General features: G+C 38.7%; 1 protein-coding gene across 3 annotated transcripts in view; it reads left to right on the top strand.

Annotated features, from left to right (window-relative positions):
• The first annotated feature begins 10,134 nt into the window (after positions 1-10,134).
• The window catches only part of PHKA2 (phosphorylase kinase regulatory subunit alpha 2), a 78,236-nt gene continuing 70,986 nt past the window's right edge, over positions 10,135-17,384 (top strand). For all 3 annotated transcript variants that reach the window (XM_063450189.1, XM_063450188.1, XM_063450187.1), the window contains exons 1-2: positions 10,135-10,378; positions 11,049-11,313. In XM_063450189.1, coding sequence (XP_063306259.1) covers positions 11,236-11,313 — 78 coding nt within the window. In that variant the 5' untranslated portion in view covers positions 10,135-10,378; positions 11,049-11,235. The remainder of the gene's footprint in view (positions 10,379-11,048; positions 11,314-17,384) is intronic.

Raw genomic sequence — 17,384 nt, 5'->3', positions numbered from 1 at the left:
CACCCTGGAAAAACGCCACCTGGACTGTCTTGGGGTCTGGGCCCGAAGGGGGAGCCTCACTGAAGAGACTAGTTGCGGGAAAGACTGTGTCTCTCTACTTCTGGGCATTGGTTAGGTGCTCTTAAAATCTTTCCTGCTGATCTCCTGTTAATGACAACGGCTTGTTGAAAACCCAATACCAGATTATACATGAGAACTACCCAGTGGTTACTCTAAGCTTACAGTCCCACATCTTGATTTACATTCACGTTTTAGTTTAATCTACCTTGTTACATCTCTACCAGTGTGTATTTACAATGTCTTTTCTCCTCTCTTGAACAAACAACCACTGGCAAGATTACTTTAAGCATGCTTAATATAAAATACCTGTGCAGTTTCCCCATGTGCCACAATGCTATACAACTTATGTTGCTGATGTTTTAATGTGTCTTATACAGTGGCTAAACACGCTTGTATGTCAATCTTATGCACAACAAAAATAAAAAATATATATAAAAAAAGAAAAGGAACAAATGACAAACTCCCGAAAGGACACAGGGGGTAACGATAGTACAAGATGGTAAGCCACAAATATCCTATGGAGCTTTTAAAAACTTTGTGGAGGTGGAGGAGGATATTGATGCTTTCCTCCAAGACTTTGAAAGACGTTGTACATTACATAGGATCAGTCCCAAAGATTGGGTTCCGCTTCTGGCTAGCACACTGTCGGAGACGAGGAAATTCAAGACTATGTTCAGGTCAAATCAGTTATATTAGCCAAGTATGCCATCACTCCGGAGTCATACCACAGGCGGTTTAGAGAACTCAAAAGCGACAAAGACTTTCTTGCCGAGTGGGCATGCTGTCTACACAGAGTTGCCCTGGGATGGGTACAAGCCCACCACGTAAGCACCATGGAAGAACTATTACAGCTGGTGGTATTAGAACAGTTCTTTAATGGACTGGTTCCAGAGATCCAGTAGTGGGTACGGGACCGCAACCCCACCACCATCACAGAGGTGGCAAGGTGGGCAGATGAGTACCTAGATGCCCGCCGAAATCAAAGACCGGTCCAGCCAAAGATGTTTGCCCAACTTGTGCTACCCCGTCCAGCACCAATGGCACAATCCAGAAGCACAGGGACATTCCATCCCCCACTGCCCTGCTTCCAACAGTAAGGTAATGTGCAGTGCCATCTGTGTAAAAGTAATGTCCCAGGAACAGGGACCGGGCACAATAGATCCATCCCGGACCCCCTCCAGCAGCCAGAGCAGTGTCCCACTACTACCAAGTGGATGCCCCATCCGTTATTTTGCTCCAGGACAACCCGAGGAGAACTGGGAGATCATTGAGTCCACTGACAGCCTCTGGGCCCAGTAGTCCTAGTGCCAAAACGGGATGGTACGACCCGTTTCTGCGTGGACTACTGTAGGTTAAATGATAAGACTGTGTCAGATGCCTATCCTATGCCTTGGATACATGAGTTGCTATACCGGATTGCTAGGGGCCAGTACCTCACTACAATTGACCTTTGTAAGGGGTACTGGAAGATTCCTCTAGCCACAAAGCCATCCATAAGTCGGCCTTCGTCACTCCGTTCGGCTTGTATCAATTTAGGGTCATGCCATTCAGGTGAAGTTCCAGAAGATGGTAGACTGGCTCCCAGAAGGTTTTCAATATTATGCCTGTGCATATCTCGATGATATTGCCATTTTCAGCTATACCTGGCAGGAGCACTTTGCCCATATAGGAGCAGTCTTAGATAGGATCAGGGAAGTTGGCTTAACGCGTAAGCCCAGCAAATGTAATGTAGGCATGGGCGTGGTAAACTACCTCGGTCACAGAGTGGAATACGGGCAGCAAAAGTCTGAGCCCGCTAAGATTGAGGCAGTGGCCCAGTGACCTAACCCCAGGACGAAGGCTGAGGTCTTAGCTTTCCTTGGGACGGCAGGGTATCATAGGAGGTTTGTGCCCAATTATAGTGCCCTGGCCAAGACCATTATGGATCATACCCAAAAAAACCTTCCCCGACAGGTAGTCTGGGCCCCGGATTGTGAGCAAGTATTCCAGTAGTTAAAACAAGCACTTGTAAATGTTCCTGTCTTGGCAGCTCTCCAAACAAATAAATGTTTTCTTGTTCACACAGATGCTTCTATGTTTGGATTGGAAGCAGTACTGAGCCAAGTTGGCCTGACGGCGGAGAACATCCCGTGGCTTATATCAGCTGCAAGCTTTTACCAAGGGAAGTAAGCTACACCGCCATCGAGAAGGAATGCCTGGCCATGGCCATGGTGTAGACCATGAAAAAGATACAGCCCTATTTGTATTGACAACCATTCTCCTTGCTCACGGATCACAACCCTTTGGTATGGCTGAACCGGGTGGCAGGGGACAATGACAGGCTGCTGCGCTAGAGTTTGGCGCTGCAGCCTTTTCACTTCACGATACATTACCGCCCCGGTAAACAAAATGGAAATGCTGACGCATTGTCCAGATAGACAGAACTTGAAAAGTGATCTGTGAGCACCCCCGCACATCCCCAAGTCAATCTGTCAGGATCAGACTTTATGCCGGATTGTGGTTACGAGGGTGCGTTCGTTGGTGTTCGCACAGGAACCCACAAAAGCCGACTGGCCATCCTGCCCAATCCTCTGGGCTATCACCTCTGTCCGGTCTGTCAAAACTTTATTCGAACAGAACTTTCATTCTACCAAACCGATCAGAGTGCTTTTTTGATATGTTGTGTGCTCAGATTAGGGCTATTCAAGAATATGATTTTGTGGGGTTCCTGTATTATTTTCCGTAATTTGGGGGGTATTTTAATAATGTATGTAAGTTTCTATATTTTAGAGATAATTGAGTTATCCTAATTTATGCTCAATTCTCTCAAACACAAAGGCTCTTGGGAAGGAAACCCTGTGTTCTTGATGTGAAATCCCCATGCTAGGGGTCAGTGCATAAAAGCCGTGTTTGGCAGAATAAACTTCAGTTGTACTCCCAGAAATGTGTGTCGCCTAGTTACTGGGGAGGAGGTGGGATATTTACTTGGCAATTTCTTGTTCCGGATTTCTATTCTTGTTGATCCAGCGGAGGAAAGTCCTGGGCAGGACTAGGGCTCCGCTGAAAAGTATTTGCCCGCTGAGAGCACTATCAGCCAGCAGGCAAATAGATACAAAAAAACCTCAGTGGCACACAGGTTCGTTATAGCAACTGGTCAGCTTGCTAGCCATCCGCCACATTAAATTTTTTTTTAAAATAAATAAAAATTATATGGGAGTCCGTAAGACATTACTATAATGCAGGTGTTTTACCTTCCTTTCTACTTACATGTTAAAACTAGCAACTGGGCAGACATTCACTGCCCAGCCACTAGAGAAGACCATATCCCATTATGCCCTCCCACTTGCCCTCACCAGTGGGAATTGGATGGAGTACATAAAATAAGTTGGGGGGACATCCTTATGTCAGCTTATACGGGCTATTATAATATTCAGGGGGAGGACCTAGTGTTCAACGCAGCACTCATCCAAGGGAAACAATAAGAGGCTGTCCACCCATCCTCAATTAATGAAATTATGGGAATGGACATGCTATTGTTCACACACCAAATAAAGGCATGTCTTATTCCCCTACAGCTTTCACATGTATACTAGGGCTCAGTGGGTGGTGACGGGGGGGCTTAGGGGTGTTTCCCCTTTTATTTTAGGGCATGTCCCCATCGGTCTACACCCCATCGGTCCACACCATCTAAAGCATATGGTGTCATTCCACAGAACCCTTCCCCATGAGTTGGGGCTTTTCTAGTGACTGGGCAGCCCAGTTGTTAGTGTTAACATGCTAGTAGATATGCCCCTGCTTCTGCATGGCAGGTGGGAACATAGGGAGGTGTACAACCTCCTTTAGAGTAGTATGGGGGTCTTTTTGATCCCCATAGTCTATTTATTTAATCAAGAGCTGGCCAGCTGCCACATAATTAAATCTCGCACGGTTAGGGATTATTTAACCAGTCAAATAGTTCTGATGTTTTTTTAAAACTCCCGGCACGGATTTGAAGCTTCTGGGTCTAGATTCTGCAGTCTGAATGGACTATAGGCCGTCAGTTTTACCATCCTGATGCGTCTTGCCTGTCACTATTGCTCATGCTCAGGTATGTGTTTCTGTGCTTTTTCAACAAGCCGCTAATATGAGAGTAATTGGTATTTGTAACGACAGCCGTTATCAATGAAAGGATAAAAAAAAAGGTTGTAAATGAGCCAATTTATTATCCACCATAGGCAATTTTCACAGGCATGCAACCACAATAAATTGATATAAGTATCAGCTGATATACAAGGTTATGCAAGGATACTTGTAAAATAAATAAATATCAGTATCTTTGGGTTTATCTAATGCTTTCCTAAAATACACCGTTTAGCACAGGTTACAACAGGGGTTAACAATTTTTGCTACTGATTTTTACATGCTGCCAAAGCTAGAGTAACTGCATCCCCCTTTATATTTCAAATAGGTTTTAAAAAAATAAGCCTGGTTCATGTCAGGTTGTTTCTGGCACAGCTAGGGTTACCAGCTGCCGTAACAGATTGCCAGTTCTTGTCTTCTGCCACCAGCTCTATGGAGATTTGTCTCATGTTGAAACGTGTAAGAGACTCTAGTTACATGGAATGGAATACAAGAAGAATAGCTGATAAGAAGACATGAGATGGAATTGGGCAATATATATTATTTATATAGAGTCAACATATTCTGCAGTGCTGTACAATATTATAAAGAAGGAAATGTAATACATGCCAGGGGGCATGAAATGGAAAGGGTGACTGGGATTAATGAGGGTTAGAGTGGTAGTAAGGGATATTTGAAAAGAGGGATGGCATATGACACATGAACACAACCTCTCACACCCCACATACATACACTGCACCCCTCTCACACACATCCTGCACCCCTCTCACACACTGCATCCCCTTTAGACCTACATCCCATTTTTTAGATGGGATGCCAGCACATCCTTGGGCCAATATCTACAAAGTGACAATTCCTCTTTACTTAATAGATTTCATCTTGTATGGCTCCTACACCTATACAAGGTCCGACATAGCAAGGTAGTATGTTCTGAATGTATAACTTTGCATGTGGCCCTATTATAAATCTTGTTTTTTAATGTGGCCCTCGGATTACCTAAGGTTGGACAGCCCTGGTTAATGGAATCCGTTTCTGGATAAAAATTTAATTATATCTAATAAAAATTAGGAAAATTATTTCAGATTATTTTTTTAAAAAAATTGGTCCGAAATATTTATGAATAAAAAATCTTTGCGATTCTGTTTTTCCATAGTGCATGTTTGCGGTCTGTAGCATTACATTTGTAAATAAAAACTCATAATATATATATCCTTGCATTATTATTGTTATTATGGTCATTTATATAGCGCCAACTTATTCCGCAGCACTTTACAATATTATAAAGGGGAACATTAACAATAAATGAGACAATTACAAATTTTGACAAAAAGACCGTTCTCAAACGAGCTTTCAATCATTGTTTTACTTGTTAAAAATCAATTTATAGAGAAAGGATACGATCCTATTTCAATTCAACAAATATGCAAGGAGATAGGTAATGAACCAAGTGAAAAGCGCCTTGGACGCACCCAGGTGGTCCCTAGGCCTTTGACTGTTGGGCGGTCCTTGAGGACAAGGTTGAGAACCCCTGGTCTATATGAATCTGAAGTGCCAAAGTTACTTATTTCAATAAAAGAGCCTCCCCTCCTACAAATGTGCTAATGCAGTGTGGAGTGCACTCTAAGGGCAAACCGAAATTACATCAAATGTATTGCCCATTTACAGAAATGACTGGGCATGATAGCCATTCAAATAAATTGTATATGAAAATGGTTGTGGTATGTTCTAACATGGTATAATTGTTTAAGCCACATAAGATGGGAATAAAGCTATTCTAATCTATATTTCTAAGCTCTTGTTTTTTCATTAAATTATATTTAGGTGTAGCTTTGGAACACATGCCAAATTGAATATTGCTGCTAATTGCACATATCACTTACTCTGCTGCTATACATTTAGTGCTTTACTATGGTGTTTCTAGATATTTATGTAAATTTCGGGATCTGGATTGAAAGGTCTAAGCAGTATACTTTCCACTTTTTGTTACAAGTTCAGTATTCAATGCATGTTAATACATTGAACTGTTCCTTTGTTTTAAAGCTTTGAATTTTTCTGTCCATATGTCATGTACTAAATATTTTAATGTGTTTCTCGGTGCATAATATTGGAAATGAACCAAGTGATCAGTAATTGGAACACAAAACTAGATAGAAATTAAATATGGAGGAGGAAAAGGAGATCCCCTTAATCTTTAATTATTGTTTCAATACCATTTACGGGGGGGCAAATAATTTTAGTCAGATTCTTACTAATAGTTTTTTTAGAAAAAGAAAAAGCACTTAAAGATAAGAGTAATTAATTTCTTAAGGGAGAAAACTGGTTCCATTATTGTAAAAATTGTAGAGGTTGTGTGTTAAGAAAGAATAAATGTAAAAATGTTAAAAAAACTCAACGAATTTCATAACAAAACATGATATTAAATCTTTTATTACGTGCAATTCTAAAAATGTAATATATATGCTAACGTGACCCTGTGGATTCCAATATATAGGGAAAACAACAAGAGCCATCAAGATACTCAGAAGAGAACATATTTATAATATTAATAGAAAAAGTAATCAACACAGAGTATTTAAAAACTTTTTAGAGGTCCATACAGGTGATGCTAGTGGACTAGATGTCATGGCCATTGAAAGTGTTAAAACCCATTGGAGAGGAGGATATAGTAATAGTCTCCTTAGCAAGTCAGAGATGAGGTGGATTTTTAATATTGATACTTTATTACCCCACGGGTTAAATGCCGATTTTCAAATAAACTCCTTTATATGAAATATGTTTTACTAATTATATTTATTTTTATACAGGTTTTATTAATTTAACTTGTTTTATATTCATTTATGATGCATTTTACTGTCCTTTTAACCTCTGTGATATCTGTTGAATATGTATTAAAGCTGACAATGTCTTCTTCTTATATATGTATTGCTTATACCATTTATTTTTAGAGTGTATTCAATTGCTACGTTTTTAAGTAGGATATATATGTAACAGACTGCAAAAAAATGGCGCTAGGTTGCCCCAGAATAGAGAAGTTAGAATGAGAGTTTACAGCTCCGAAACCGGCATCCCTATAATGATGTCACTACGCAATTGTGTCAGGATGTCACTACGCAATTACGTCAGGACACTGTGACATGTAAGAACGTAAGCGCCCAGACGCAGCTTAATGATGACAGCAGAACTACGGACCGGAACTACTGTTAGACATTGGAGATTGGCACCAATTTTGAAGGTTTAAAAGGAAGGACTATGGAGGATGATGACAGCAACCCACTTTTGAGAAAGGTGGTAGCCAAAACGCATCAGTGGACAAGTGGACTTTTAGTTTTTATGTGACGTAATTTTTTTAATTGTTTTTTGTCCAATAAATAAACTGTTTCTTCACCTTCGGTGATCGAATCTAAAGACATTGGCAAAATAAATATCCGGACCCAACACTATCATCCGCTGTATCCTCCATACTATACCACTGGTCTGAGCCAGCTTTGCTAAGTGGCTCAGAACCCTGTAAGTTGGACCAGTTAAGTGTATACAGGGAGTGCAGAATTATTAGGCAAATGAGTATTTTGACCACATCATCCTCTTTATGCATGTTGTCTTACTCCAAGCTGTATAGGCTCGAAAGCCTACTACCAATTAAGCATATTAGGTGATGTGCATCTCTGTAATGAGAAGGGGTGTGGTCTAATGACATCAACACCCTAGATCAGGTGTGCATAATTATTAGGCAACTTCCTTTCCTTTGGCAAAATGGGTCAAAAGAAGGACTTGACAGGCTCAGAAAAGTCAAAAATAGTGAGATATCTTGCAGAGGGATGCAGCACTCTTAAAATTGCAAAGCTTCTGAAGCGTGATCATCGAACAATCAAGCGTTTCATTCAAAATAGTCAACAGGGTCGCAAGAAGCGTGTGGAAAAACTAAGGCGCAAAATAACTGCCCATGAACTGAGAAAAGTCAAGCGTGCAGCTGCCAAGATGCCACTTGCCACCAGTTTGGCCATATTTCAGAGCTGCAACATCACTGGAGTGCCCAAAAGCACAAGGTGTGCAATACTCAGAGACATGGCCAAGGTAAGAAAGGCTGAAAGACGACCACCACTGAACAAGACACACAAGCTGAAACGTCAAGACTGGGCCAAGAAATATCTCAAGACTGATTTTTCTAAGGTTTTATGGACTGATGAAATGAGAGTGAGTCTTGATGGGCCAGATGGATGGGCCCGTGGCTGGATTGGTAAAGGGCAGAGAGCTCCAGTCCGACTCAGACGCAAGCAAGGTGGAGGTGGAGTACTGGTTTGGGCTGGTATCATCAAAGATGAGCTTGTGGGGACTTTTCGGGTTGAGGATGGAGTCAAGCTCAACTCCCAGTCCTACTGCCAGTTTCTGGAAGACACCTTCTTCAAGCAGTGGTACAGGAAGAAGTCTGCATCCTTCAAGAAAAACATGATTTTCATGCAGGACAATGCTCCATCACACACGTCCAAGTACTCCACAGCGTGGCTGGCAAGAGAGGGTATAAAAGAAGAATATCTAATGACATGGCCTCCTTGTTCACCTGATCTGAACCCCATTGAGAACCTGTGGTCTATCATCAAATGTGAGATTTACAAGGAGGGAAACAGTACACCTCTCTGAACAGTGTCTGGGAGGCTGTGGTTGCTTCTGCACGCAATGTTGATGGTGAACAGATCAAAACACTGACAGAATCCATGGATGGCAGGCTTTTGAGTGTCCTTGCAAAGAAAGGTGGCTATATTGGTCACTGATTTGTTTTTGTTTTGTTTTTGAATGTCATAAATGTATATTTGTGAATGTTGAGATGTTATATTGGTTTCACTGGTAAAAATAAATAATTGAAATGGGTATATATTTGTTTTTTTGTTAAGTTGCCTAATAATTATGCACAGTAATAGTCACCTGCACACACAGATATCCCCCTAAAGTAGCTAAAACTAAAAACAAACTAAAAACTACTTCCAAAAATATTCAGCTTTGATATTAATGAGTTTTTTGGGTTCATTGAGAACATGGTTGTTGTTCAATAATAAAATTAATCCTCAAAAATACAACTTGCCTAATAATTCTGCACTCCCTGTATATATTTTAACTGTGTTAACTATATTACCCTATGGTCTGTTTAGATTTATATTTTTAGATTCCACATCAATTGAGTATTTGTGGTATTTACTGTGTGCTCTCACTTTTGTGTTTTTCTATTGTTTTGCTTGAAGAGTTACGTCATTTTGTGTATTTACGTAATTTAAAATCTAAATAAAAATTAACAGTAGAGATGAGAAAACCAGATAGAGCCATTGACCTAACACTTTTTCTTGCAGTCTTTACTGTTAATCCTGTTCATCAAATAGCCAACACAGTCAGCACACAGGGAATTATTAACTAAACTTCAAATTGAGGCAAATCAAATTCGAATGGCGAACTAAAGCAAAAATAGATGATCTGGAAAATTCTCAGACTCAGATCATTTCTTCACTTTTTGCCAAAATTTTGCTATTCGGGTTTCAATTTACTGTGATTCTGAGTTTAGTGAACAGACAGCACACTAAACATTGTGCATTAAATTATGTGACAGAAGCACAAGAAAGCAATGGCATTCCAGAACTTGCATTTGAAGATTTTTATTTTTTTTACAACTGTGCTAAAACTCCATTGCAATCAGGGTTACTCACTAAAGTGGGATTTTTTTTTTACTTATTTTTTGTTGAAAGCAGGAGATTTATTTTACATTCTAGGCAAAAACAGCCAAACTAAATATAGAGCTGCCTTTTAAAATATTGACAATTTAGCCTCAAATGTGAAATGAACTTTGAATTCACTACAATTCACACTTTACTGAATAACCCAGGTAGGTTGCAGAACCTGTCAATAAATAGGAATTGTCAGTGTTGTTGGTGCACTCTCGACCCCTAGTGTTCATAGTTAGTATTGCGCTGACTGCATCATTCACCCAGAGCAGAACTGAATATAATCTGACGCCGCCATAGTGAGAGCAGGCACGGACACTCTGAATTCGATTCATGAAGATCTCACCGATGTATTGTTTGCTATTGACCCCTATCTGGCGAGCTGGGCAGTCTGCCGGCGTGTGTTAGCGATGGAAGACTGAAATATCAGCCATAGAACACCATGATAGCCGCACTCTGTGGATGACAATAGCTGCTGTCCTTGGACAGTCAGGCAGGAGACAGTTCCTCTTTAGCAGGTAATATGCTACAATGAAACGTCTACATTAATATTGCTAAATCTATAAATTTACAACCGTCTAATAGCAATTTTATTAATCAGAGATTTCTATGGACTGCCGTGCCTGAACTTAAATAACCCTGCCCGGGCATTAGCAGGTTAATCCTTGGTACACGTCATAGGTTAACCCCTGTGCTATTACTGTAACCATGCATAGCTACATTGAGACACAGGGATCATTGTGTACAAAACATGCTCCCTTTTATCAGTTCAAAATATAATACATGATGGATATTATTTAACACAACTCCCAATCTCAATTCCTAATCCCAGTAGAATCCAAGAGATCAAGATTGATACTAAAATATTAAGTCCAGAAAGGCTGATAGCACAGGAGTTAGTGCCCCCTACTGCAGTGGCACTAGTACATGTGATCAACAGTAACATGAGCAAATGAAAAAGTACTTAAAACCTGGCTAAAGCGAAAATGACACTTTTTGTTAAAATAATTTGGTGATATTATTTATATTATGGTTATTAATGCAATATAGTCACCTGATCGTTTTCACCCTAGAGGTAAGGTTAAATTTGCTCATGACATGTAAAAATACTTTGAATATAAACACTTGCTTTCTAAGAATACCCTTTGCACTCAGCATGCTTTGAAGCTGCCATCCAATGCTTTTCAGGGTGGCCTTTGGAGAGGCTCAGCCAGCCCAGCCCCTTTTCCTTGCACTGTTTATTTTGGAGCAAGGACATCAGCTGCTGCAACTGTCATTGACTCTTCAATGAATGAGAGCAGAGGACATCTGAACAACCTGTGCAGTTGAAACCCAGAGGATTTGGTGGAGCTGGGTGACAAAGGAGAGATTTAAAATGAGAAGCAGGAGCAATTCTGGAGTTCGACTTGATGGCTATGCTAGACTTGTTCAACAAACCATCCTATGTCACCAGGTAAGATCCTAGTAACTCAACTTGTATGGAATGTACCATGATATGCTATGCACATTAATATTTATACTGTATTGTACTACATGTGGTATATGGCTCCCCTGGTTTATGGTGTTTTGTATATTTTTACTGACTGTACGTTTTCTCACTTTTTTATTTTTTTTATTTTCCCACACCATAAACGCACCCCAGGGCATTCCCTGCTAAAGGCAGAACACTCCTTTGTGTGTACAGTTTTAACAGGTTAATTGCTAGAGCTCATTAACCCTACAACAGATTTTAGTCTTATGTAAATTGCCATCTTCTCTCATGATGAAATCTCTAGATCCTACAGGGTATTCAGAAGAGATTGTTTGGATTTAACTGAGAAAGGTGCAGTAATAAAACATACTTCACATTATCTGTATAGCATAGGCGATCTTTATTTTATAAAACATACACAAATTATTTTAGGAAACCCATTCCTTTTGGATTCATTGAAAGTGTTCATCTATTTATTATTAACTATTTATACAATTCCTTGTAATATCTGTAGTTTAATATTAGGTATATTTAAATGTACATCTATTTGTAAAGTGTTTTCATTCTGATAGTTTACGTCTATTTATGCTGCTGGCAGTTATATTTTTTTATTGTTTTATTTTTAATACAATCTTTTAAAAATCATATTATACTAAGAATACTGTGTGAGTGCTATTTTAATGTTTTATTTTTAATACAATCTTTTAAAAATCATATTATACTAAGAATACTGTGTGAGTGCTATTTTATTGTTTATTTGTAATAAACTAATGTAAATTTTAAAATATTATAAGAATGCTGTGTTAGCCTTTGCCCACTTCTATCCCCGAACTGAGCATTGAGCATATAATGTCTAATCCCTATTCTGTAATGTTAGGAGTTTTTGGTATGAATGTTAAATGCAATGCAGTTAACTCAGCGGTTACAAAGGGGCAATTGGCTTTATGTACAGAGAGAAATTGTGAAAGAAAGTTATAAAAGTGGAACAATTAGTAGGGCGGTTCCAATGGTTTCCATGGCGAGTGATCCATTTACAGTATTGGCACAGTTTCTCTGTACACTCATTGTGATTTGTATTTTATCTTATCACAGTTTTTTTGCCTCCTGTGGGACAATTGAGTGTTGTTTGTTAGCATAAGGCAGTGAGTGCATCTAACAAGTAGATTTAATCAAAAGTTTTGCCTGTTAAACTAACAACTCAGGGCGAGCCATTTTAACCCCTTAAAGATTAATTCTATTTAATGCTGTGAATACAATCTAGATTCCAAATGGCCTTATGTCAGCATTGAACGCCCGGCCTATTTACCATTGGCTATATTATGAAGCACTTGTCTACATATTTATTTTATTATATTGTAATCACCTATACCTTTGTATGGTTTCCAGTTTTGTATAAAGACCTCCCACCTTTAAATAAGTGGAATAGTCTACATTGATATTGAATTTTAAAAAGGCTTGTTTGTTATTTATTCCATCACTGGTCCATACGGGTTAACATTTTGTACAATCTGATGCAGTGACTCTACCAGTCATATTCCGTATGCATGTCAGACAGCACAAGCAGTTTGTTTACAAAATTTTGTCCAAATTACCACAGTGCTCTGGTCAGTGAATGGACCTCTTTTAAATTTAACCATTTTTAAAAAAACATAACTTAGGTTACCACACTTAAAATGTTTAAAATCGTACATGCTACAATGATATTTAAACTTTAAAATTAGAAATGTGTTAACGTACATAAAAACTTTAAAAATGTTATTAATGTACTTATCTTTAAACAGATCGTAAAATAACGTAATTGACACGGATGACAATTAGCATGTGTTATCTCATTGACTCTATAAACAAAGCTCAGTCAGGTGTTATCTTACTGTACAGCCAGAAACAATATAAAATCTGTCAGAGTGCACCCAGGGAGTTACATAGAACCTGATAATTCGATACTATAATCTGATTGTATTTATTAGGATAAGGAACACACACAAACATTTGTTTTAACTATTATGACAATAGGACACAAGACTTTACTGTAAGCAATTTAAAAAACAAACAAAACAAAAAATCTTCAAGATTTGCAGAGGAGTTTCTGTGTTTGTGCATTAGAGCCAGAACAGAGGATGTGGTATGGACAACACTGGAATATGTGCAGTGTTTAAAACAGAATTAACCAAATCAAAGAGAAAATAATGCAGATACAAGTTATCCAATGGATGGAAAAAAATTTAGGAGAGTTAAAAACCATACTATGTTTTAATATCATAAAAACTAAAGGTCAACATTCTGTTTCCACCACAGTAGTGTTCCTTTAGTTGCTTGTGGATAGATAGTGCTACCACTGACATTTGAATCCAGGCATATGTTATTCACGTAGTGACGTAGCAATCATCACAGTCTGGAATTGTGCCTGTCGGTGCATACTATAGAAAGGGAAGCCCTTCTGTGTACAGATCAATGGCACGGCACCACTTAGTTGTAAATTTAGAAGCACTCTAAATTTAGAGGCACTTTAGTGCCAGGAATAGCATGGGATCACATTTTACATGTAGGCCTAAAAAAAAACATCTTCACTTGTCATGAATATCCTGGTTGCCTCTGAAGCTTACAATTGGTTAAAGAAAATTGCATTGTATTGATGTGTAAGTTTAACCAATTATATATTCTCTGACCCAAAAATTTGTGCTGCATTGGCATCCAGGCAAAATTCTGTGACTCAAGTTTAGCCCAAAATTTGAATAAGGCAGTGTCTTTACATACTTTCAAGGGGTCATATTTAGGAGGAACAGTCCATATTCTGGGCTCAAATCCTTGTTTTCTAAGAGCTTTATATTGTTGGTGTGTCTGAGTGTATAACAGAACTCCACAGCAATAATACTCAAATTAATTTGTCTATAAACTGCAATAAATGTGTTTAGAAATCAGCCCGTGTCAATAAGATACATTGACTTTGTTCTAAATGTTATTTTATCTTCATACATTTTTATTAGAAGCTCAACTAAAATTTCTCAGAACAGCTTGCCCCTGGCCACATCCACACTCATACCACTAGCATTAAAGTGTCCCTCTTTGTGCATTTGAAATGTTGGAAGATATGTTATGAAGTAACACTAGGGTGGCATTTTGTTACTCCCCCTCGCCCCACACACACACTCCACCAAGTGACCTCTGGGTCCAGGGAAGGCCCTGTGTTAATGTTGTCTGTACCAGGCATGTATCAGGCAGGTGCAGCAAGTATGAAGCATCATATATCTATATAGGTTTGTTTGGTATTTGTTTTACACCACACTGAGGTGTCAGAATTTTTTTTTAAATGTTTGCTTTTTTTTTTTTTAAAACAAAAGTTATTTAGCAATTAATAATTTTATAGTAATGTTTATTGCATGTCTGCATAACCCCTCAAGAAACACTCCTCCTAGGTTAAAACTAAATAGAAAGTTCTGCATCAGAACCAATACATTAAGATTTAGTGGTTTTGTTGCTTATATTGTGCCTTTAAGTAACAGTATCTTTTAGTGCTGTCCATTTGGAATTTTAAAGGCACACTCCGGTCACCAGAACCACTTCATGTAAATTAAGTTGTTATGGGGCCAGGAGGCCCATGGTGCACTCTTACTTTAAGGGGTCAAATCATTCTCGAATGGTTTGACCACAAAGAATGCCACCAGCTCTGATCTCCAGGTCCCCCCTGGCTGAATCGGAGTTACAGGAAGTGTGGAGTGCCGCTGGTCAGCTGACACTTTAAGCCATACCATAGCTCCTGGTTCATAGAAAAAGTATTTTATATATATTAGACAGCAGAAAAAAGGGATAAAGAAAAGAAAATCAGAGTTCCTACTTAGTAATTAGTGAAACACCAAATCTTGAGAAAAACCAGGGCTCTCGCTGGTACTCATAGCATGCTTACTCTTCGTCGGCATTGTTATCAATTCCATTTAACCCTTTAAGGACCAAACTTCTGGAATAAAAGGGAATCATGACATGTCACACATGTCATGTGTCCTTAAGGGGTTAAACTGTATGACAGTCAGTGGCTGTAAACACATTTAATTATGGATAACTAAACATGTACATTTTAGATACTTTTAAAGAGTTTTCCTGACTCCAACATTTTGGTCCTGGTTCCTAAATTCTAGCAGAGTTCAAATAACCAGGCAATAAACCATAAGATCATAATTATCTATTTGTCAAGTAGCACTTTTATGTAGATGTATTTGATTGTATTTATACTTTGTGTTTAAAAGTGAATGAGGAGTTAATATGTCGAAAAACCACTTATGTAAATGAATGGCCTGAGGTAAACTGCAAAGTTATGGCCATTGTTGTACAGCAAGTGCTTGAAGGCTGTATTTTGCTCAACCCTTAAAAAGAAACATATCTGGGTATTTTCTGAAATGAACCTGCTCGGGGAGAAAGTTGAACCAACATATTAACCCTTTAATAGCTTACCATGGAATCTGGACACTTCACAAGTCTGCTATATAAGAACTTTCAAATCAATAAATACTCTGAAGATTAAACATAATGGTAATGGGTCTTTTTAAGTCTGTATTACTTTGTAACTCTAACACTAAAGGTAAACCAGTAGCCAAAAAAGCCTTTCGCTTGATTATAGTCAGGTAAAGACTAATAAAATGTGCACTGTTTTACTAAAATGGGAAAGATATACCAATAGTAAAAAAGTGTGTAGCGCTTAAAGTGGTGTTACACTTACCCCCTAGGGGTTGAACAATGATAACAGTAGAAAATAAAAAGGGAACACGTATAGTGTAATAACGCAGATATTAAACCAGTGGACTAACATAAAAGGATCCACTCACGTGGTAAAGAGCCCAGTATGGATAGGCTCAGGTCACTTCCGCTTTAGTGTACTACGGTGACACTCAACCTTTTCATTGAAATTATAGCTGTCTGTATCCTCATAAGAAAGGAAACAAAACAGGAAGGAGAGACAGGTGGGTGGGGCAAGCCCATGGACTTTCAATTGAGAAAGCAATGATAATCAACAATAACAAATCTATGACTTGTATTGATGACTTGTATTGTGTTCTGCTCTAAACTTACTTTGCATTTACCCAAACAAACTTAGAAAGCTGTAAATGCTGTATTTGAATGACAATTCCCAGAACAAATTTGGAAACACAAAACAACTTATCATATCCTTACTTGTTCTAATAATGGAACAATATGCAACTGCACACCAACTAATAAGACCACTATATGCACCCAGACCACTTCAGCTCAATGAAGGGGTCTGGGTGCCAGGTCCCTCTAGTTTTAACCCTGAAGCTGAAAACATAGCAGTTTCAGAGAAACTGCTATGTTTACATTGCAGGGTTATTATTATTATCTCCATTTATATAGCGCCAACAGATTTGGAAACACAAAACAACTTATCATATCCTTACTTGTTCTAATAATGGAACAATATGCAACTGCACACCAACTAATAAGACCACTATATGCACCCAGACCACTTCAGCTCAATGAAGGGGTCTGGGTGCCAGGTCCCTCTAGTTTTAACCCTGAAGCTGAAAACATAGCAGTTTCAGAGAAACTGCTATGTTTACATTGCAGGGTTATTATTATTATCTCCATTTATATAGCGCCAAAAGATTCCGTAGCGCTTTACAATATTATGAGAGGAGGAATTTAACTATAAAAAGGACAATTACAAGAAAACTTACAGAAACAATAGGTTGAAGAGGACCCTGCTCAAACGAGCGTACAGTCTATAGGAGGTGGGGTATAATCCAGCCTCTAGTGGCTGTCTCCCTGATAGCCAATTAAGGCCACTTCCGCGATTTACACTAAATCGCACTTATCTGACACTGGACGTCCTCACAGAGTCCAGCGTCAAGTAAGATCCAGGTCCCTCTAGTTTTAACCCTGAAGCTGAAAACATAGCAGTTTCAGAGAAACTGCTATGTTTACATTGCAGGGTTATTATTATTATCTCCATTTATATAGCGCCAACAGATTCCGTAGCGCTTTACAATATTATGAGAGGAGGAATTTAACTATAAAAAGGACAATTACAAGAAAACTTACAGAAACAA

Source organism: Pelobates fuscus, chromosome 1, assembly GCF_036172605.1.
Source record: "Pelobates fuscus isolate aPelFus1 chromosome 1, aPelFus1.pri, whole genome shotgun sequence".
NCBI classification, from domain to species: domain Eukaryota; kingdom Metazoa; phylum Chordata; class Amphibia; order Anura; family Pelobatidae; genus Pelobates; species Pelobates fuscus.
Note: the sequence above shows the minus strand (reverse complement) of the source record. Positions and strands in the feature narration are given on the sequence as shown.